General features: G+C 45.2%; 1 protein-coding gene across 8 annotated transcripts in view; it reads right to left on the bottom strand.

Annotated features, from left to right (window-relative positions):
* RALGPS1 (Ral GEF with PH domain and SH3 binding motif 1) overlaps positions 1-21,174 on the bottom strand; it is a 306,650-nt gene that overhangs the window by 51,555 nt on the left and 233,921 nt on the right. For all 8 annotated transcript variants that reach the window (XM_054500760.2, XM_054500761.2, XM_054500765.2 and 5 more), the window contains one exon: positions 2,232-2,369. In XM_054500760.2, coding sequence (XP_054356735.1) covers positions 2,232-2,369 — 138 coding nt within the window. The remainder of the gene's footprint in view (positions 1-2,231; positions 2,370-21,174) is intronic.

The following is a 21,174-nucleotide window of genomic DNA, read 5'->3' as shown; positions in this document are numbered from 1 at the left end:
ACTCTGAGGCCACCATGTTTTTTTAGCCAGGAAGGAGGAGCTGCGCCTCCACTCAGATATCAGGGACTGGGGAAAGATGGCTCCCGGGCCTCCAGAACAGACCAGAGCCAGGTGTCTGTGCCCTAAAACAGGTTTCCATTGGGGTAACTGGGCAAGCCTCCTATATCTACCCACCAGCTGTGTGACATGAATTCAAGAATGAATGAACAGACCTTGTCCAGCCAGGTGTGGAGGCCTAACCCAGAAGCTGGCCTGTGACTGGAGCTGCTGCATCCTAGGAAGAAAGGGAGGGGTCCAGGCACCTGAACATGCCTGTGCCAGGCTCTGCAGCAGGTAATTTTATAGGAGTCATCTTTGTTAACCTTCACACCTGCCTCACGTGGGAGAAACAATATCCCCATTGCACAGAGGAAAAAACTGTGGCAACCTGCACAGGTCACATTGCTGAGAAGGGCAGAGCTGGGTTTGGACTCCAGGTGACGGAAGGCTTCTGCCACACGGTATTGCCCGTCTCTGGAAGGACTGGTGTCAGCTGCTCTCTGCAGACTTTCACAGTCACTGCACTCCTTCTGAGAGGGCCACTGGGTGGGACAGAATAAGCCAAGAGGAGAGGTGGAGGGAGTAGAGGAGGTCGTGAAGAGGAGCAGAAAAGAGAGTGAGGAAGGACCCTAGCTTCCTGGGGAGGTGCGTCCAGGTGCAGCATGAGCACCCGATAGCTCTGGCCTTTCATAGCGAGATTCTGAGCAGATCATTTTGCTTCTCTGAAGCCTCAGTGTCCTCTCTCTGAAGTGAGGATGACACCTGTTTTACAAAGCTGATGGTGGAGATGACGCAGGTGAAGGTGAACAGTGGTAAGAGAGCATTTGCTGGGCTCTCATGAAATGCCAGGGACTGTGCTAAGGGCTCTGCATGAATCCTATCCCCATTTTCATGCATGAGAAAACCTTCGAGGGGAGAAAGTGACTTTTCAAGAGACAAAGCTGGAATAGGAACCGGAGTCCATCTGACCCTGAAGCCCATGTCTGTGGTTGCTCTGCTGGCCAGCGGAACAACAAGTATCAATGTATTTGTGTTGGAGAAGGCCCGGGCCAGGCGAAATCTGCACTGGGAATACAGGTGCCTCCTACCCCTCCTGTCAGAGGAAAGCTGCCCTGAAGTGTGGGAACCTCCACCCTGCCTGGGGATGCTGTGGAGGGGCTGGTGAGCAGGGCTCTTGCTTCGGTGAACCCACCCTGGCTTCCCTGTGACATTCCCAAACGGAGGCTGTGGATTTTCTCACAGCCTACGCACAGCAAGTGAGGCTGGGTTCCTTCCTACCACCCCTCTTTGGTGCTTCCAGACTCTTACTCCTCTGCCCTCTTGTGAAAGCCTTGCTCCCCAGAGGCAGGTGCCTAGAGCCCCACCCCCCCATGCACCACACCCCCTTTTCACAGCTGACTTCCGCTGACTGACCGCCTGCTCATCAGTGCCAATTCCCAGAAGACTTGAGCACCTGGCTCATAGTCAAGCTCCACACCCCAAGTCTGCCATCTTCTCGGGTGAAATCAATCCCCACATGGATGGCCCATCCAGCATTCTGACATCATCTCCAACGATTTTCTCCATCCCTCTTACACACCCACCATCATGGGCACACTGTGGATTTGGCCATGTGCAGCAGAGTGTGGCCAGTCACTTACCACATCATTTCCCTTCTCCTAGGCCCACAGCTAGATTGTATCTCCTAGCCCCTGTCAGCAAAAGTGGCCTGCACTGCTTGCAAGCCTGGCCCATAAAACCCACCCATGTATGGTTCTCTCTCATCCTGCACCTGCCAGCTGGATGCAGAGTCCAGTGGAGGATTCTGAGGCCATGGGAGACGGCAGAGTCACAGAACAATGAAGCCTGATCCCCGAATCTTGTTGGAGGAGAGCTGCCCAGAAAGCTCTTCATGAATGAATGACCCAGGAGCCAGAAAGACCTGGGCTCTGCCACTCACTAGACGCGTGATTGTGGACAAGTGACTAAACTGTTTTCAGCCTCAATTTCCTCACCTGTAATACAGAAATAGTAACACCTAGTCTGCACAGCTTTTGAAGATCAAACCTATGTATAAAAGGATCTAGTACATATTTGATGCTCGAGATATTAAAATGAGGAACTTTGTAGTTCTTTGGTTTCTAGAGCTTTCTCACTGATAAGACCCAAATTTCAATGACATAAGATTTCACAATTCTAACAAGGGTACTAACCATAGCTGCAGGAAACTTGTAAATCAGCAATTATGCGAAGAATATTGTTCATCTGATTGGATCTTTGTTCGTTTTCCATGATGCTGCCTGAGGCAGGATATGCAGAATCAATGTAGATTAAATCCAGAAGATAGATTCCTAAAATTAAAGAAGATATTTCATGATGGAACGAGCTTACCACAAACCAGAACAAAATAGCACAAAATAGTACTGATCTGCTAAAAAATATAAAGGGTGACTTATGGAAAACTGAGATAATATTTGGACTTTAATTCCAATCCTGATTACTAATTTTTTCACACAGCACTGCCCAACTATAAATCAAACATCTGAGCAACAACCAAAATGTATGCTGGCAAGATTTTAGCATTTCTAGTTCAAATACTCTCCAGCAATAAGGCTTTTACCTGTAACCCAACTAGAAAATAACAGGACATGAAAGGGATGAATACTTGTGTTTCTTACCAACTGCTGAAGTTGAATAGGTCTAAGGTGCCATGTCCAGGAGAACACCCATTTGGGCTGAATTCAGTTTCTTCTTTATTTCCCCAGCTGTCTAGTTGTCTATTTGTTCCCCTACCCCTACCTCACCATACATTAACTAAGAAACAAAAGAAAAAATTAAAAAAGCAACAGCTCTCAGTACAAAAAAATTCCCTCTAAAGCTAGAGAATTTGGCCAATAGTGCTTAATAAGAAAATAAGATGTGAAATAAAAACACAGCTATGTTACAGAAATAGTAACATGTAGTTTGCAAAGCTTTTGAAGATCAAACCTATGTCTAAAAGGATCTTAATAAGATCCATCACAGGCCAGTGACAAGCTGAGGGGATTTGAGGACAAACTGCCTGGCTGGGGAAGGGTAAGGGCCGCTGGCTATGCAGCCACTACACAGCTCTCAGCTGGCTGACTAGCTGCAGGGCCGAGCTTCAGACCACCTGGAGATGTGCATGGGCCAAGGATGGAACGTCCTTTCAGCTGCCCTCCAGGAGCACTGCTATTGTACCCACCACACTGGTAGAGTTGGGCAGGGGAAGTGACATAAAGCAGAATTCAAGGCAGAAAACATTAAGCAAAGCAAGGAAGAGTGCTTGCTCTAAAAAACAAAAGTCCAGGTGATCAAGAAGATCTAATGGTTACAAATTTCTATGCATAAAGAAACAACACATCAAACAATACATAGTATAAAAAAGTTAGAAATGAAAAGTGAGTTCAACAAAAACACAACCATAGAGGGAGGCTTTGGTATGTCTTTTCTAGAATTTATATAAGCATATATGTATACATAATACACATATATATATACATATACACATATATATTAATGCAATGATACAGTATTACAGTAACAACGTTAACAAGTTTTGGGGCAGAGCATGGTGGCTCATGCCTGTAATCCCACCACTTTGGGAGGCCGAGGTGAGCAGATTGCTTGAGCCTAGGAGCTCGGAACCAGCCTGGGCAACATGACAAAACCCCGTCTCTACAAAAAACACAAAAATTAGCTGGCCAAACCTGTAGTCCCAGCTATTTGGAAAGCTGAAGCAGGAGGATTGCTTGAGCCTAGGAGGTAGAGGCTGCAGTGAGCTGAGACTGTGCCATTGCACTCCAGCCTGGGTGACAGAGCAAGACTCTGTCTCAAAAAAAAAAAAAAAAAAAAAAAAAAAGTCAGGCATGGTGGCTCATGCCTGTAATCCCAGCACTTTGGGAGGCCAAGGCAGGCAGATCACCTGAGGTCAGGAGTTCAAAACCAGCTTGGCTAACATGGTGCAAGCCCATCTCTACCAAAAACACAAAATTAGTCAGGTGTGGTGGTGGGCGCCTGTAATCCCAGCTACTCGGGAGGCTGAAATAGGAGAATCCCTTGAACCCAGGAGGCAGAGGTTGCAGTGAGCTGAGATCGGGCCACTGCACTCCAGCCTGGGCAACAGAGCAGGACTCTGTCTAATAATAATAATAATAATAATAATAACAAGAAGCTTGGTTTTCTGTAAATGAAAATATAGTTCTCTTCAGGTACCCATGGAGTACAAAAATTGATTGTATATAAAGAAAACCTCAGTAAGTCCTAAAAAGTAAATGCTATATTATCTACTTTCATTGACCTTACTACATCTAGGATTTAACAATAAATATAGAAAAAAAAATAACCATTTGAAAACACATACGCATGCACACACACACTCATGTAACTCTTAGGTCAAAGAAAAAATAAAAAATCTGTTTGAAGAATCTATTTGAAGACAATGACAAGGAGAATACTACATATCAAAACTTATGGGTTCTGACCAAAGTGGTAATCAGGGGGAAATTTACAGCCTTAAAAATTTACTATTAAACAACTAAGAATTATTACAAACATTGGAATTAACTTGGTTAATTATATAAAAATTGTGAGGGTTTGTGCATGGATAGATGAGCACTGCACTAAGAGTTATATGTTCATTATCTGATTTATCCTTCTAACAAGCTATTTTACAGAGAAGGAAAAGGAAACTCAGAGAGGGTGTGTAACTTGCTCAAGGTCATGCAGCTGGTAAATGATAGAGACAGGAGTCGAACCCAAGCCTGCCTCCTCCAGGGTACACACTTCCTGCCGTTACAGTGGAGCACTGGTGCTAGATACCATGAGTCATTCGTCTGCTTTTAAAATAGATGCATATTGTTACGGGAAACTGTTAAATCACAGAAACATATGCTAATGCTTCTCACACGAGCCATTTCCACTTCCTTTCTTCCTGGTGGTACCATGTTTCCAAAATTTTAATAATTAGAAATAATTTCCCTTGTAGAGAAGCTCCAAGTTTGGTGAGTTTGAATCCACAGATTTATTCTTTCTCTTCACCTTGTTTTTCTTCTCCCCTCTTAAAAATGTAACTCAGTTTTAGGGTACATGTGCACAATTAAAAAAAAAAAAAACGTAACTCAGTTACCACCCTGAAGTGTCAGCAACGGCAATCCTGAAAACGCTATTACTGCTTCAACCACAACAAAAAGCATCCTCTAGTGCATGGCAGGGAGTGAAGAGATGTGGGACATAGGGCAGCTTTATTCCAGACGTAATGTGCAGACTTCGGCCCAGCTAGCTCAGTGTGGCAGAGTGAAAGCTCAGCCTAGGAGCAGATAAACTGGAGAGTAGGATGGGGAGAAAGGCAACTTGCTCCCTGGGGATCAAATCCAAGACAGAAACTTCCCTCCTGTCTCATGGGATCCTGCCACCAACCCTGGAAAGTAGGGGGAGAAAACTAAAGCTCAGAGAGATTAAGAAACCTGCCCAAGGCCTCACAGCAAGGGTGATGAAATTTGAACCCAGGTCTATCAGGCTGCTGCACCCATGTTCCCACCCACTGGTCATCAGAAACACAGAGGGAGTTGCCTTTTCTCAAGTAACACTCTCAACATGAAAGGTGCACCCTGTGCTGCCCTGTGAGGACAGGTGCCAGACACCGGGCCTCCTCTTGGGTTCCTGGAGGTGGATCCCTGAGTGGTGCTCTGCAAACTGAGGCCCACAGAGTTCATAATTCCCCTCTACAAAACGTGCAGATGCCCACACCTGCCTACTCCTCAAGACCCAGGAGTGTGAGCCAAGGCCATACCTGCTGAGGACTGGGTAGAGCACCCCTCAAAAGGAAGCCTCCTGGCTCCAATGATGTGGGGAGACCTTGAGCCTAGGCAATGCCTAGAAAGAACCTCCATATAAATAGCCTTTCACTCCCACAATGAAAACCACAGCACAAGCAGCAAGTCTCCTACAGTTAACGCCGCACAAATCCACAGAAATCTTTTCAGTACTATATTAGTCCACAACAGAGATATGTATAAGCCTAAACTATAATGAAATCATAAGAATAACCACCTTCCACTTGTACCGTGTCAGGCACAGTGCTGAGCTCTACATGTAGTTGGCACTCCCCATAACCGCACTCAGACACTTGTTTGCATCATTTGTGTATTTTAAATCTGACTCCCCATCAGGCCTAACGCCTCAAGGGCAGGAAGTGTGTCTTGCTCCAGGAGCTCAATCTCCAGCATCTACAACCAAGCACACAGGAGCTGCTTGGTAAACGCTGGCTGACAAAGGAATGCATGAGAGAAGGCACATTTTATTTAACTCATACAATAACCTTATGAAGCACATGTTCCCCTCGTTTTGTAGCTGAAGAGAGAGCCACCATCAGTCAAGTGATGATAACGAGAGCTAATGCTTACCGAGCACATACTGTGTGCCAGGTCCTAAACGAAGAGCTTTGCCCAGATGATCGATTCATAAGAAAAATGCTGTTGTCAGGGAGGTTTTATTGTGATTTTATAAGGGAAGAAACTGAAGCTGAGAGTGCACTGGGAATACCGCTTGTCTGTGGCCAAACAGCTGGGAAGTGGCAGAAGCAGGATTTGAGCACAGGTCTGTCCAGGTTGTCTATGGGCGGTTCTTCTTTTACTCCAGCCAGACTCTCTGGTGTATGGCAGCCAGTGAGGCAAGATAGGGGCATAGGTGAACCCAGGCTATGGCTGTCCCTGCCTGATTTCCCCTATGGGGTCAACACTCTCCAAAAGGGCTCATGACTCTACTGTGGCTGCCTCCCCTGTGCCATCTACCACCTGCTACTCTCCACCTCCCTCATGTCCACTGTGGTCAGTCTGGTCAGCCTCCAGGTCCCATCATCAGTGTCCCACCCAGTCCTGGGGGTCCTTCCAGCTCTGCCACATGACAAGCAGCTGTGGTATAAGTGAGAGAACGTGGGGCCCGGATCCAGGAGACTCAGAACCCTGGCTCTGCCACTCACCAGCTGGGTAGCCTTAGGCAAGCCTTTTTACCTCCCAGGGCCTCAGTTTCCTTGACTGTGAATAAGGGTAATAACAGTGGTTTACAAGAGTCTCCCAGTCCGGGGCCTGGACTACTGAAGTGCATAAGAAGCTGAGCTGACCTTACGGCTGGCCCTATTCGAAGCAGCAGCATGGGAGGAATGAGCCCAGCTAGGTTGGCCACAACCATGGATGGCGCCCAGATGCCGACTGCATGGTGGCCACCCCTCAGTTGGACCAGTGCTTGGAGCTGTCACCTGGACTGGGACAGCACAGCTGGACATCTCAGCTCCTATTCCTATTTACACAGAGTTACCAAAGCAGATGATATTGTGATGTTGGCCTTATGAAGATGGACAGTAACTGGATCAGCCATTGGCCCTGGCTGCCTTGGGGCTGGACAGTGCCAGGGACCAGGCAAAGCTGAGAGGTGCAGACCTGTTGGGGGAAACAACCCTGACAGTAACAGCCACTGTCTACTCTAGGGAAGGTAGGTATTGTGTTTACCATGGCACCGTAGCAGTGACCCTGTACAGAAGGCACTCCTGTTCCCCACCAGTTTACAGATTAGGAAACTGAAGCTTAGTTTCAGTTGGCCAAGATCACACAGCTTGCAAGTGAGAGAATCAGGATTTGAATTCAGGACTGCCTGACTCCAAAGATCTGGGACAGACAGCAGTGCTAGGGGCTGGAGGCTGGGGGCTGGAAGTCATTGGCTGGCACAGGGATGAGGATTCCAAGCAGAGAGTTGGGGGTGTGAGGACCCCTGCTGTGGCCTGTCTTCCCCCAATCCTCAGGACACTGCTGGCAGCTGGCATCTGCCCCATGGCCATGCCCACCCGCAGACTGGACCTCCTCTGAGACAGATCCCAGACCATGCTTGGGCTCTGCTCCCTCCTTCCATGCCCCACACAGGGCCTGGTGACACTGCTGTAGCTGCCGCATGAGTGCCAACCAGACTGCCGTGGTGAGGCAGACCCCCAGGACCAGAGTGGGCAGTTCTCAGCTCGTTCTGCTCCAGAAGCCCTCCGCAGCTGGGCTGGCCTCAACACAAGGGCAGGTGGCCAAACCTGCTTCCTGACAGTGAATACAGGCTCCCCACCAGAGGTGTCCACAGGACACCTGGCCCCAAGGAGGGAGTGCCAGGCTGACAAAGGAGGTGCTCTTCTGAACAGACACCTTCTCTGAAGCTGAGGGACACCCATGCTCGATGGCCCAGAGCCTGCTTGAAGCTGGGCGCTTGCAGCCTCCCCAAGCCAAAGCCCACGGCTGGCACCAGGGCTTCCCACAAGCCCAGAGACTCACTGCTCCCTTGTTCTCCCATCGCCACCCCGTCTCACTTCCAACCCGAGTCTGGTTTTGGTTTTTCTCATACAGCTATCTTTTTAATAAGGAAAATTCTGCTGTGTTGAGGGGAAAAAAAAAACCTTCTACAGCATAAAATGTGCCACATTTCCATCTTATACTTTCCATTTTCTCTCTCTCCCTTTTTCAAAGTTTGAGATGAAAGACTTTTTTCCATGTTCTCCTGCTCTGCCTTAAAAAGATCACTTTCAAACTTCAATATTGAGGAGTGCTGGCATGCAGAACTATACTTGTGTGGTTTGATCACATAAACTGTCCTGATAAATTCCAAATGAAATAACAGAGCAGCAGCTCATTAGGATGTGTGTGCTCTCTTTAAGAGAGCACAAAGCATTTCCATCTACTGCATGACGAGATCTCAGCAGGCGGCCCAGGCTCCCTGAGAAGATGGGGAAGACTGTGAGTATTAACTAGCACCTGCTAATTAATATCCATCAAGCAAAACAGGGCTTCAGAACAAATCCTCATTTAGAGAGTATTCTTTTGTGAAAGCTGTTGGAAGCTTACTGTCACGGAGACAGTTTCCTCAGTCTGCAGAAGGGGGCAGGCGCAGGCAGTCACATGGCAGGTGGTCAGAGGCCACGCTTTCTGGATGAGCACATGGCCTTGTGTATGACTTGGGGTTGTGGTTCATGAATCACAAAGGCACGTGGGCAAAGTCCTGCTGTCTGGACAGAATCCTGAAGTCCAGGGAAGCCAAATCACCTCCTTGCTCCCCAAGGTGAAATGAGGACACAACTATAGATCCCCTCATGCCCTGGGGATTGCCTGGTAATGTACAGGCACAAAGAGGTAACCCACTGTTTGCAAATGTTCCCCCAGAGTGCAATGGATGGCATAGCGTGCACTGGGGTTCTGACTGGCAGTAAGAAGGGGCATGAGGAGAGGGCATGCATCTGGTTACTGTTATTGGCCTTTTTTCATGCTGGACACTGTGCTGAGTATATTACATGTACTAGCTCATTTAACCCTTCAATGACAATTGGGAATAGAGAAGAAACTGACACTTTTTTCTGCCTAACACCCACTCCCTATTTTGGAAACAGCCCTCGATTTCCTTTTGGGGAAATTATACCTCCCACACTCATAACCTGTGTGGCTTCGGGGCATCTGGAGCAATTCCACCCCCTTCTCTGTCCCAGGGGTAAAAACAGATTTTTAAAAATAATTATTTGGGAAAGAAAAAACACTTACCAATTAATTTTGAGATGAAAAAATAAGCTAAAATTAAAATATCAAAATTATCCACAATGATGCAAGGCCAAGTAACCACTGAGAGAAAAGTCCACAGCCTCAAATGCTTATATTAATAATTAAAAAACATTTAAAAAGTGAACTTAGTATTCATTATATAGAACTAGAAAAAAAAGAAACAACAAAACAATTTAAAATATAAAAGCATAAATAATGAATTTAAAAAAAATCAACAGTCTAGCAAAGTGATAAATAAAACTGAAAGTTGGTTCTTTGAGAAAATCAATGAAATGGACATCCTTTGGTATGTACGACTGAGGAAAAAGACACAGATGAACAATAGTAGGGATGAGAGAGGGGATATGATTTCAAATATGGAAGAGATGTTAAAATAGTTGTATGTGTAAATTTTATGGTAACATATTTGAAAATCTAGATGAAATGAATGCTTAGTAGGAAAATATATCTTCTCAGAATTCGCTCAAGAAGAGGCAAAAAACTTTAATTTACTAATAAAGAGAAAAATATTAATAATAGAGAAAGATACTATTAGATTGGTGCAAAAGTAATTGCCATTACTTTTAATCACAAAAACTGCAATTACTTTTGCACCAATCTAACATAATTAAAATACAATATCTAGATGATTTTAAGGAACTCATGCATAAAACCATAAAAGAAAAACTTAATGTTACTTTAACTGTTCCAGAACAGGAAAAATCAGAAATAGCTGCAGTTCATTTTATGATTCTAGCATAACCATTACACCCAAACCTGACAGAGGTGGCACAAAACAGAGACCAATCACATTAATAAATCAAGATGCAGGGATTCCAAATAAAACATTATCAAATAAAACTCATTGGCGTGTCCTGATAAAGCACTGAGCTAGACATAGACTTCCTTAATGTGATAAAGGATACATATTAGAAAATTAAAACGATGTTCTTAATATTGAAATCCTATTAAATAGGAACAAATCAAGAATATCTGACATACTGCTATCATTTAACACTATGCTGAATGCACTAGCCAATGTGATAAAGCAAGACAACAAATGTGGAATAAATATTAAAGATGCATATCACAGTGTCATTTTTGCAGGTGATATGATTAGTTATCACATTAGTGATATAATTAGACAATTTAGGATAATCAACTGAAAAACTATTAGAATAACAAAGTTAACTTCAAAATAAATATACATAAATCAATGTCATTCTTATATAACAGTAATCATCAGCTAGAAAACACAATGGAAAAAAGGGCAATTTACAATAACAGCAAAACTATAAAACACCTAGGAATAAACTTAGAAATGTGTAAGACCTATACGAATAAAACATATTTGATAGAAAAATAATATATAACATTTATTAAAATCAAGTATACACATATCCTGGGCCTATTAATCCTTCTCCAAAGCATCCATTTTACTAAATAAACGCACAATTCTTAAGAATACAAACCTTTTATCTACATCTCTTTGTATCTGAGTTGTTGCAATAAGAATGTAACACTTTGGTAATTCAGGTAAAAACTAATGAAGTAAAAATATCTGAAGGATTGAAAGATGTAAATAAATAAGGAAATGTATAATATTCTTAGATGGGAAAACACAACATTGCAAGGATGTCAATTATTGCCTAATTAACATACACATTTCATATCTGAAATGATTCCAAAGTTCACTTGGAAGAGGAAATGTATGAAAATAAACATTTTTAACAAGAAGAATGAAGAGAGGGGCTTGTTATAAAATGTGCTGTGATGCCCAGTCATTAAGCAGTATAGTATTGCTACAGAGTTAGACAAATAAAGGGAGCCCAGCAATACATACATAGAGATATAGAAATTTAGTATACGATGCAGGTATATTTCCAATCAATAGGAAAAGGAGCAATCCTTCAATAAACGATATTGAGACAAATGATTATTGATTAGGAAAAATATAAAGCTGGATCTCTACTTCATTCCTAAAACAGAATAAATTACAGATAAATTAGGGAGTTGAAATCTAAATAATACAAGTACTTGAATAAAATACAGGAGAATAATTTTATAATGCTGAGGTACGCAAAGGCTTAAGTGTGACATAAGACCCAAAACCATTAAAAAAAGACTGACACATTGGGGTCCATTTCTTAAAACCCACACACTTCTGCATGATCAAATAAAACACCATACATGAAGCTGAAAGACAAATGTCAGAGTAGGAAAAATATTTGCAATTTATAAGACAGTCAAGTCCTAATATATAAAGAGCTTCTACAATAAATGCAAATAATGTTATAAAAGATGAGCAATTTGTGGAAGAGTATAAATGTAAATAAAAATGTGAAAGATTCCCAAGACTCAGTAATAATCAAGGAATTACAAACTAAAACAAGATATTTTTTCCCATTTATACTGACAAAGTTCATAAAAATTGATAATATTTAGTGTTGATGAGTGTGTGGAAAAAGTCACACTATACAAGAGTGACTACAGCATAAATTGATAGAAACCTTTGGGAGGACAATTTGGATGTCAAATAATGTGTTTTCTAGGACCCAGTAATTCCACTTCTAGAAATTTACTCTACAGCAATACTACTACAAATTGGCAAACATTAATAAGAAATGTTCACTGCAGCATTGTTTGTAATTTATAATTATACAAAAAACACATGGTTTATATAAATTATTTTATATCCAAGTAGCGGAACATCATGCAGCTATTGTAAGGATAAAATATATTTCTAAGAACTGACACGGAAAGATATCCATGATATGTTTTCAAGTGAAAAACATCAGGTATACCTGTATCAATAGAGAGATCACACACAGAGTATACACTGCTCAATCTGTCATCGACAGCCATCTTTGGGTATGAAACTGCAGGATTATTTTCTGCTTTATACAATTTTATATTATTTTAACCTTTAGCTATGAATATATACTACAGTTTTAGAAGTAAAAAAAAAGCAAGATATTTCTTTCTTTCTCTTTCTTTCTATTAAAGAAGCAAACACTTTTTTGGCAGGGAGAAGGAGAGCAATATGTGAAGCACAAGAATTTCCGAGCATTCTCAGCCCCTGGTTGGTCTTTAGGTTTAGATTTAAAGGCTACAGACACTGACTCCAATCTGTTAGTGCCTCCTATCCCCTCATACATCTCCCTGCTTTTGGTCTCTCCATTTCCAGTCCAGTCTATACCCTGTGATCTTTCTCAAACCCTATTAGATCCTGTTCTTCACCCACTTAAAAATACCCAGTGGCTTTCCATCCCAACAGGCAATGTGAAAACTCCTTAGCACAGCATCCAAGGTCTCTGGGCTCTGCTCCACACGACCTTTCCAGCCTCTTCCTCCACGTCTCATGTGATGCCCCAACTATGCCAGCCCCTCCATGCAGCCCCTGATGTGCCCTCTGTCTCATGCCTCTGAGCCTCAGCAGAGGGGTTTCCTCCCCTTGCCTCTGTGCCTCTTTCTCCTTCCTGGCTGCTAACTGGCTCCTCCTGGGCTCGCAGCACACTGTCCCTTCCTCGATTACAGCATTTATCGAGGGCAACGGCTGTGCCTTATCCACCATCTCTGCATGCTCAAGGGCCCAGCACCAAGCCTAGCACAGAGCAGGGGCTCAGAAAATGGCTAGGGAAATGAATGGACCTCATGTTGAATCTTTATTTGAACATACACGACTCCCTTCAACCTGGCCTCTGAAATTCTACTGCTCAGTGGAAGGGTGGCTGCGGTTGCCAGGCACCCTACTCCACAGCCACTCTGTTAAGGGACAGCCCCACACTGTGGTATCTGTAAGCTAAATACTCATATTTCTCAGAGTGCTATAAAGTGCTTCCAGAGGAGCTAACGTCACTAAAAGGAAATGCAAGATGATTCCCCCAGTGAAAGCCTTAGAAACCTGCCTCTATATTGGGTAGAACCGAGGCTGCCCATGTGCCAAGGAAAACACTCTTGAGCTTGTCTTTCCAACCCTGGCTCAGAGATTTGCTACTGTGCACAGAAAGGCTCCCCGAACGTCCGAGGCCGCCAGGATCCCAGCCAGAGAGTGAGATCACAGACAGCCGCTTCAGTCGCCAAAGTATTTTCCACTTCCACTAATGCACTCGCGTATCTGTGACCACACTGTGCCTAGTCTTTAAGTATAACCAAAATAATAATGGAGGCAGATGCAAAACTGTCAGCTTTATTCATTACTCAATGGAAACTGTGTAACAAAAGACAACATTCTAAACCTCAATCACCAATCCCTGCATTCTCTGGAAAACAAGCAACAGATTTTCAGAGGGTTAGCTAGATCGAAACTGATTTTCACTTCCTTAAAGTAAATTCTTTACTGATTTTGCTGAAATGAAATACTGAGAGGTTCCCTGGGCCCTCTGGAAGGAAGAAGGCATCTGATTGTGAATTTATTTGTGGTTTTCAGGCTCAGGTATTTTGATCTCTCCCTGCCTTTCTCAACAGAGATGAGAAGATGTGAGTCCTCATGGGGAGGTCGCAGGCTTTCAGTGGGCAGGGGCTCCTCCTACTCCATGGCAGGAGCCATCTCTGTGAGCTCCACCCTTCTCCAGGACACCCTGTGGACACGAGGCACTTGACCTGGCCAGATCCAGCTGGCCCAGCAGCAGCCCTGCCTCTTGCAGCCCTAACGCCCTGGTCAGGGTCTGTAGGCAGCGCTATTCCCACCAAGCCTGGGAGCCAATCTCACCCAGGGCAGGCCAAGCACTCAGCCCTCAGCTCTGCCAGCAGCAGGTGATGGAATAGCCAGTGCTCTTGTTAGTCTGGTCTTGTGTGGTGGGGTGGGATGGGAAGGTAGGGGAGAGCCTGGGCCGTCACTGGCTGAGGTCAGCTTCAGATTGGAAGGCCCACCCACACCTACTCTCCTTGTATTGCCTCTCCTCTGCCCATGAGACTCAACTCCCTTGGAAAAGGACCCAATAAACTTGACCCTCTGGACTCTGGTCTCCCAGTCACCTCCTTGAGACCCATCCTTCTGCTCTGCACCAATTGGTGCACTGGTTCTCCAGTACCAGTTTTACTCAACTCTGACTTCCCTTTCTGCTGTACCAGCAGGCCTTGTGGCCAATGCTCCCCTCATCAGGACATTCTGGCTACGTCATCAGAGAATGCTCTGCAGGGAACAGACAGGCCAAAGTGGCAGGAAAGCATGTCTGCTGACCAATTAGAAGAAGCAAGGACCCTGAAGGAAGGTGGCAGGTCTTTGTGGGGAGAGGAAGCTGCAAGGGCACAGGGTGATGTGCTTAGGGACCAGCTCACTCAGTGATGTGTGCTGCCATCATGAAAGGGCCTTAGCATCACAAATACTCACTGAGGGCCTCCCACATTCTAGACACAGGGGTATACAGGAGAACCAGACAGGCACAGTCCCTGAACCCATGAGGCACACAGCCTGGCAGGAGAGGGACATTCAACAGAGGCATTAATTACACAAACAGTTAAGAGCATGAAACTGCCTAAAAAAAAAAAAAAAAAAAGTAATCCTCTAGCATATATGTACTTGGGGGAATCATCCTCAGGTGCCATTGAGAGACCTCAAAGGAATCAAGAGACGAGTGAGACAAAAGTGGGTTAGCTATGTCTTCAGCATTCACAGAGTTCATTTATCTGCTCTCCCCCTGCTCCAGCTACTCTCCTCAACTCCAGAGATGTTAAGTAATCTGCCCAAGGTCACTCTGTGACAATGGTAGGATTCCAGCCCAGATAGTCTGACTGCAGAACCCACATTCACATATACTATGTCATATGTGATGTTCACATGTAGCTCAACACATACACTGGAGGAAACATACGAAAACTACAAAAACCTGAGGCATCTGTGTTCAAATCCTGGCATTGCCACTTATTGTTCAGTGTGATTCTGGGTGAGTTATTCAACTCCTGGAACCTTGCTTTCTTCATCTGGGAGATAGAGATAGTACCTGTAACTTTCTCACAGGGCTGAAGAGGAAAGCAGATAACGCATGTGAAAGGGTTGCAGATTATCTGGATAATGTTGGCCCTCAATGAAGTTACTTGAGAAAAAATCCCTGAAGCTTTAGGAGGAGATGGGAGTACAGACCAGTTCCTAGAAACCTTCCAGAAGAGACTAGGCAGCCCCTCACAGATCTTTCCCTGACTTACCACTAAAAATCTCCTTACCAACTAAGACTTATGGACAGACAGCCTTAGTGCTAGGATCTAAGAAATTTAATATACTATAGGGCAGATATACAGGACAGAAATTGAACAGATTTACACCTTATCTCTTGAAACCAAAATAATTCATATCTCCTGGGGCTTTTCCCAAGACACAGTGATCCAAGACTATGGAAACCAGAAAATTTGGGCCAATGACCAGTACACTCACTGCCCAGTAGCAGCTGATCGGACGGGTTCTAGAATGCTCTGACTCACCCCTTTGCCCACCATCTTCTCACATTCATTTGCAGATTGCTACTTCCAGAAAAGAACTGGAGTGTGCCTGGAGGGAAGCCTAAACGCCTTGCCTATTAATAAACCCCAAAGCTGAATAGATTTTACTACATTCAAGGGTACATTCGGGGGAAAGAAAATCCAAAAAGGAGCATGCGAAAGAATACTTCCAAGTAATGAGTTTGAACTGCATGTAGGAGAAGCAGAGGGATAAGAGAGACCACACCTCCCCACACAGTCTATTCCAGGATCTGGAAGAAAGTTCAAACAGCTTTTCTTTTGAATACAGTACAAGAAGACAAGGCTTCTGTGGTAAGAGAGAACTGTCAAAGATGAAACTGCAGGTGCAGGTGGATGCGATGGAAAGAGAGATGCATGAGATATGAAAAAAAATCAAAGAATACTAAAAACATGAGAGAAGAATTAAAAAATTAAACAATAAGGAGTGAGGCAGATACTGTGGAGATTTGCATCACGGATGTGGTAGGCAAGGTTGGCAAGCTCTCCCTCAGTGCCAATGAAAAGAGAAGGGGAAGAAGGGGAAGAAAGAACATAAGGGGATACAGGGGCCTGAGAACAGAGAGATGACACAGAGAAGGGTCTTTTCCTGAATTCAAGTAGTTAGCCAGAATGTATCTAGGGATAGAACTCAGAGTTTATCAGGCTCCAGGAAAGAGATATATCCCTAGATACATTCTGAGTTTATTAGGTTCCAGGAAAGAAATCTATTCCTAGACCCATTCTGGCTAAACACTTGAATTAAAAACAAAAAACTCTTGCAAAGACTCAGGCAAAACACAAAAAGCAAAAAATAAAAAATAAAAAAACCATAAAAGTGACCCCTGACCCTCTTTATTTCCCTTTTCCCTCCGCTGTAATTGAATTATACACTCCACCAGACCAGCTATGATGCTGTGTGGTAGCTGCTGTCCTTCCCACCTGCTTCCCTGTGGGAGGAGGAGCTTCTAGAAGGCAGGAAGGACTGTTTACCCATGAAATATTAGTGGACATCTGATGATATGTCAATTGCTTTGATTTTTTTTTAAGAACAATATTTTCCCTTAGTAATTATGGTACTTAGATATAAAGACCCAAAGAGATAGGATTTTGGATGCCATAAAATTCTGGCCAACGTGCATTTTTCTTTTCCATATAAATCTATGGGGTTGTTTCACCATCACAGACCGGCAGCAGCAGCAGCTGTCAACTTCTGAATTCACTCTTTTTCTCTCTCTTTTTTTTTTTTGAGATGGAGTCTTGCTCTGTTGCCAGGCTGGAGTACAGTGGTGCGATCTCTGCTCGCTGCAACCTCTGCCTCCTGGGTTCAAGCGATTCCCCTGCCTTAGCCTACCGAGTAGCTGGGACTACAGGCGTGTGCCACCATACCTGGCTAATTGTTTTTTGTATTTTAGTAGAGACGGGGTTTCACCATGTTGGCCAGGATGGTCTCGATTTCCTGAGCTCATGATCCGCCCGCCTCAGTCTCCCAAAGTGCTGGGATTACAGGTGTGAGCCACCGTGCCCAGCCCTGAATTCACTCTTAATGGATCACACCCACTGTAGCCACACTCCCTCATCAGCGGTCTGTGAAGCCCACAAACTCCTTCTGCAGATGCCACCCAAACCCCTGGGGCAGAAAGCAAGCACTTGGGTGGCTTTCACGGTTGCATCCCATCTGGTGAGCTCTGAGGATGGACACCTTTCTTTGGGGCTCGGTAGTGAGGCTACCCTAGTAATCCAGTTGTAAGAGCCCAGGAAAGGGCATCTCTGTTGAGTCCAGTTTGAGATGGGGATGAGGATGCCTCATGCCAACTCCCTGAGCACGAGCATCACAAATGCAGGAAGCAGGAGCTTATACTTGGCCATGAAGGGAATACAAATGCCCATTCTGCACGGGCTGCACCTGATGCAGCTGTGTGGGTGGGGTGAGGGGAGGTGGTAAGGTAGCCTAGGGATACCAGTAAGAAGGCCCATTTGGAGCTTGGAAAGCCTAAAGCAATGGTGAAAGAGGAGTAATTTGAAGTGTTCTCTTCAAAGGCTGCAATGGGTACTGGTCTGGGAAAAGGCCTGCTTCTCTCCTTCGGTGAGGGTTCCTAACAGTGATCTCGCCCCTGGTGACCCCGAGCCCACAAACAGGGGCACTGGGAGAGGTGGGGCTCAAATGAGGCTCCTGGGTCAAGAGAGCTGCCTCAGAGCATGGGGTGGGAGAATGGGAGCCTGCAGGCAAAAGAATGCTGGGAATGGTGACCATGGTCACAAGCTCTGGGCTGAGCAGCACTTGTACAATTTCATGGAGTCTTCATTTTACAGAAGAGGAAAGGGAGGCTCAGAGAGGCTAAGTTGTTTGTTCAAGATCATACAGCTAGTGTGTGGCACAGCTGACACTGCACCCCAGGTCTGACTCTTGAGTCTGGGCCCTGATCCACGGCGTTGCTTCAGCTTGCCCTTCCCATCCTGGCCTTATCTGACTGCATGTGAATGTGTGAAGCTGCTGAGCCAGGGCAGGGGTGCTGCCACATGGGCTGACCTGAGCCATCTCCTCAGCTCATCTACCAAAAGCACTCCAAGGAAAGCATCATGACCTTCTTCATCCAGGTGGGGAAACTGAGGCTCCGAACGGTAGGGTGAGTTTCCCAAGGTCTCTTGGCCCACAGTTGGAGGAGCCGAGGTTTGAATCCAGGTCTGGCTGGCCACAAACCCTGCTCCTTCAACCTCCTGGCCATGGCTGGGTAGACTCCAGGGGCCCACCTGTCAGCCATGAACCTCTGTTTTGTGTTCACACTGGGAGCTGAGTTGTGTGGTCCCCATTCTCTATGATCTTTAATCCAGTCCTGGAGGGTAGGCTCACAGGCCTCGCCCTCAGAGGGGGCAGATGTCCTGCTGGGGATTGGAAACATCTCCAGACCAGAACAGGACTTAGTTCCAAGTGGATTACCACGAGCTCAGGAAGACAAGTCTGATTCATAGCCCATCAAATCTCACTGAACAGGCTCATGGTGCCCAGCTCCACTATGTTGCTGGGCTCAGGCCTCTAGAGCCAAACGCTTCCTTTAGTAAGATCCTGGTGTCAGCACCACCCCTACCATGGACCTCACAACAAAGCCTTCTGAGATTTCTCAGCTCCAACACTGGAAGACAACAATAAGACACCAGTGTCAACCAGTGGATGAACTAGACTCAGAACCAGGAGGCCTGCTGCACTCTGCAATAGCAGCAGCTGCTCCAGGACCAAGTGATCCTCTGCAGGCCAGCCTGGACAGGGTGGGGCTCTAGAGCCAGGTGGTCTCGGTGGGTGGGGGGGATGCCGCCATTGACTTGTGGCTTCAGGACAGTTCCTCAGCCAGAACAATTTCTCTGGTCCTCAGTTTTGGCCTCTGTAAACAGGGGTAACAACGGTGCCTCCCTCATGTGGAGGTGTAGACAGAATGAGGTGTATATGAGGTCACTGCTCAATAAAGGTTAGGGTGATGGTGATAACATAAGTAGAAAATGGCAGGCCCAGACTGCAGAGAAACGAGGATCCAGGCCTTAGTTTCCACTCCTCTCCAACGTGTTCTCCCTCCTCCAGCCCCACATTCTGTTTCATCCACAGCGAGGGCTGAAAAAGCATGCAACCGCCTTGAGAACAACTTATTCCCTTGCCCTTGCCTCCTCTCTGAGCCTCTATTACAGCCAGAGGTGAAATGGGCTCTCTTGTTTGGGGAAGGGGATTCTCCGTGGCCTGGGAGCCCTCCCTACCTTCTGGGGTAGCACAGGAGGTAGGGAGATCTGGTTTGAACACCCACTCCACTGGGTGACCCTCAGTAAACAACCTCACCCTTCTGAGCCTCACCTCATGTGCTCTCACCTCATGTGTCCAGGCTGAGCATTAAATGAGGTCATATAAGCAAACCAACATGGTGCCTGGCACACAGCGGGTTTGTTCATTCATTCGGTCATTAATTCGTTTGCTTATTCACCAAGTAACTGCTGAGCACTTTCTCAGCTAAGCTCTGTGCTAGGCTCACAGGATACAACAGTGAGAAAAAACAGACGCTACCTACTCCCCTCATGGGCCTGACAATGGCCAAGCACTGAAGAAGTGCCTGTGTCCTTCCTCTCTTCCATGGGAGCCCCACATCCAGCCTGACTGGCCCTCACCTGGGTGTGCAGAGAGAATCCCAGGCTGGGGGCTCACAGCTTGGGAGGCCAGCTGCAGTCTGGGCAGGGGTGGCAGCCTGGGAATTCTGCTTATCTTCTGGGTAACCGCAGCTTCTCATACACCAAATCCACAGGTACTGTGCTGCCTCCCACAAAATGTGTTTTATTTCCAAGACATGTGTGCTCAAAAAAGTATAATTATATATCAGTAGTGCTACCAATTCCTGGTCTATGTGAAGGGACTCAGGGTTTTATACCTACTGAGGAGGAGTTTAGGGCAATGTTGGGTTACAGACTTCGCTGTAAGTTCTAAAGGACTTGGGCAAGTTAATGTATTTACCTTATCTGAATCTTAATTTCCACTTTTTCAAGATGAGCATAACTCCAACCTTGCAAGGCTGTTTTGAGAATCAGAGTTTTCGTGTGAATGCCTTTTAATACACCAATAGTAATGATAACGATAACATCACCACCAGTGACTAACATCTATTAGCATTTACTGAGTGCCCACCATCGTGCTAAGTGTTTCTCAGGCATTAATTCATTCTTTTATTCAATAAATATGTATCGAGGGAAGAGAAAACTCAGAAATAAAGCTGCACACTTACAACCATCTGATCTTCAACACGGCTGACAAAAACAAGCAATGAGAAAAGGACTCCCTACTCAATAAATGCTGCTGGGATAACTGGCTAACCATATGCAGAAGATTAAAGCTGGACCCCCACCTCTCACTGTACACAAAAATGAGCTCAAAATGTATCAAATATTTAAATGTAAGACCTTAAACTATTAAAAATCCTAAAAGACAATCTAGGAAATACTCTTCTTGACATCAGCCTTGGCAAAGAATTTTTGGCTAAGTCCCCAAAAACTAATGCAACAAAAACAAAAATAGACAAGTGGGACTTAATTAAACGAAAGAGCTTCTGTACAGCAAAATAAACTATCAACAGAGTAAGCAGACAACCTACATAATGGGTGATGATATTCACAAATTATGCATCTG

This window comes from Pongo pygmaeus, chromosome 13 (genome assembly GCF_028885625.2).
Source record: "Pongo pygmaeus isolate AG05252 chromosome 13, NHGRI_mPonPyg2-v2.0_pri, whole genome shotgun sequence".
Taxonomy (NCBI): Eukaryota; Metazoa; Chordata; class Mammalia; order Primates; family Hominidae; genus Pongo; species Pongo pygmaeus.
The sequence above is the reverse complement of the archived record's forward strand: the minus strand, read 5'-3'. Positions and strand labels throughout refer to the sequence as shown.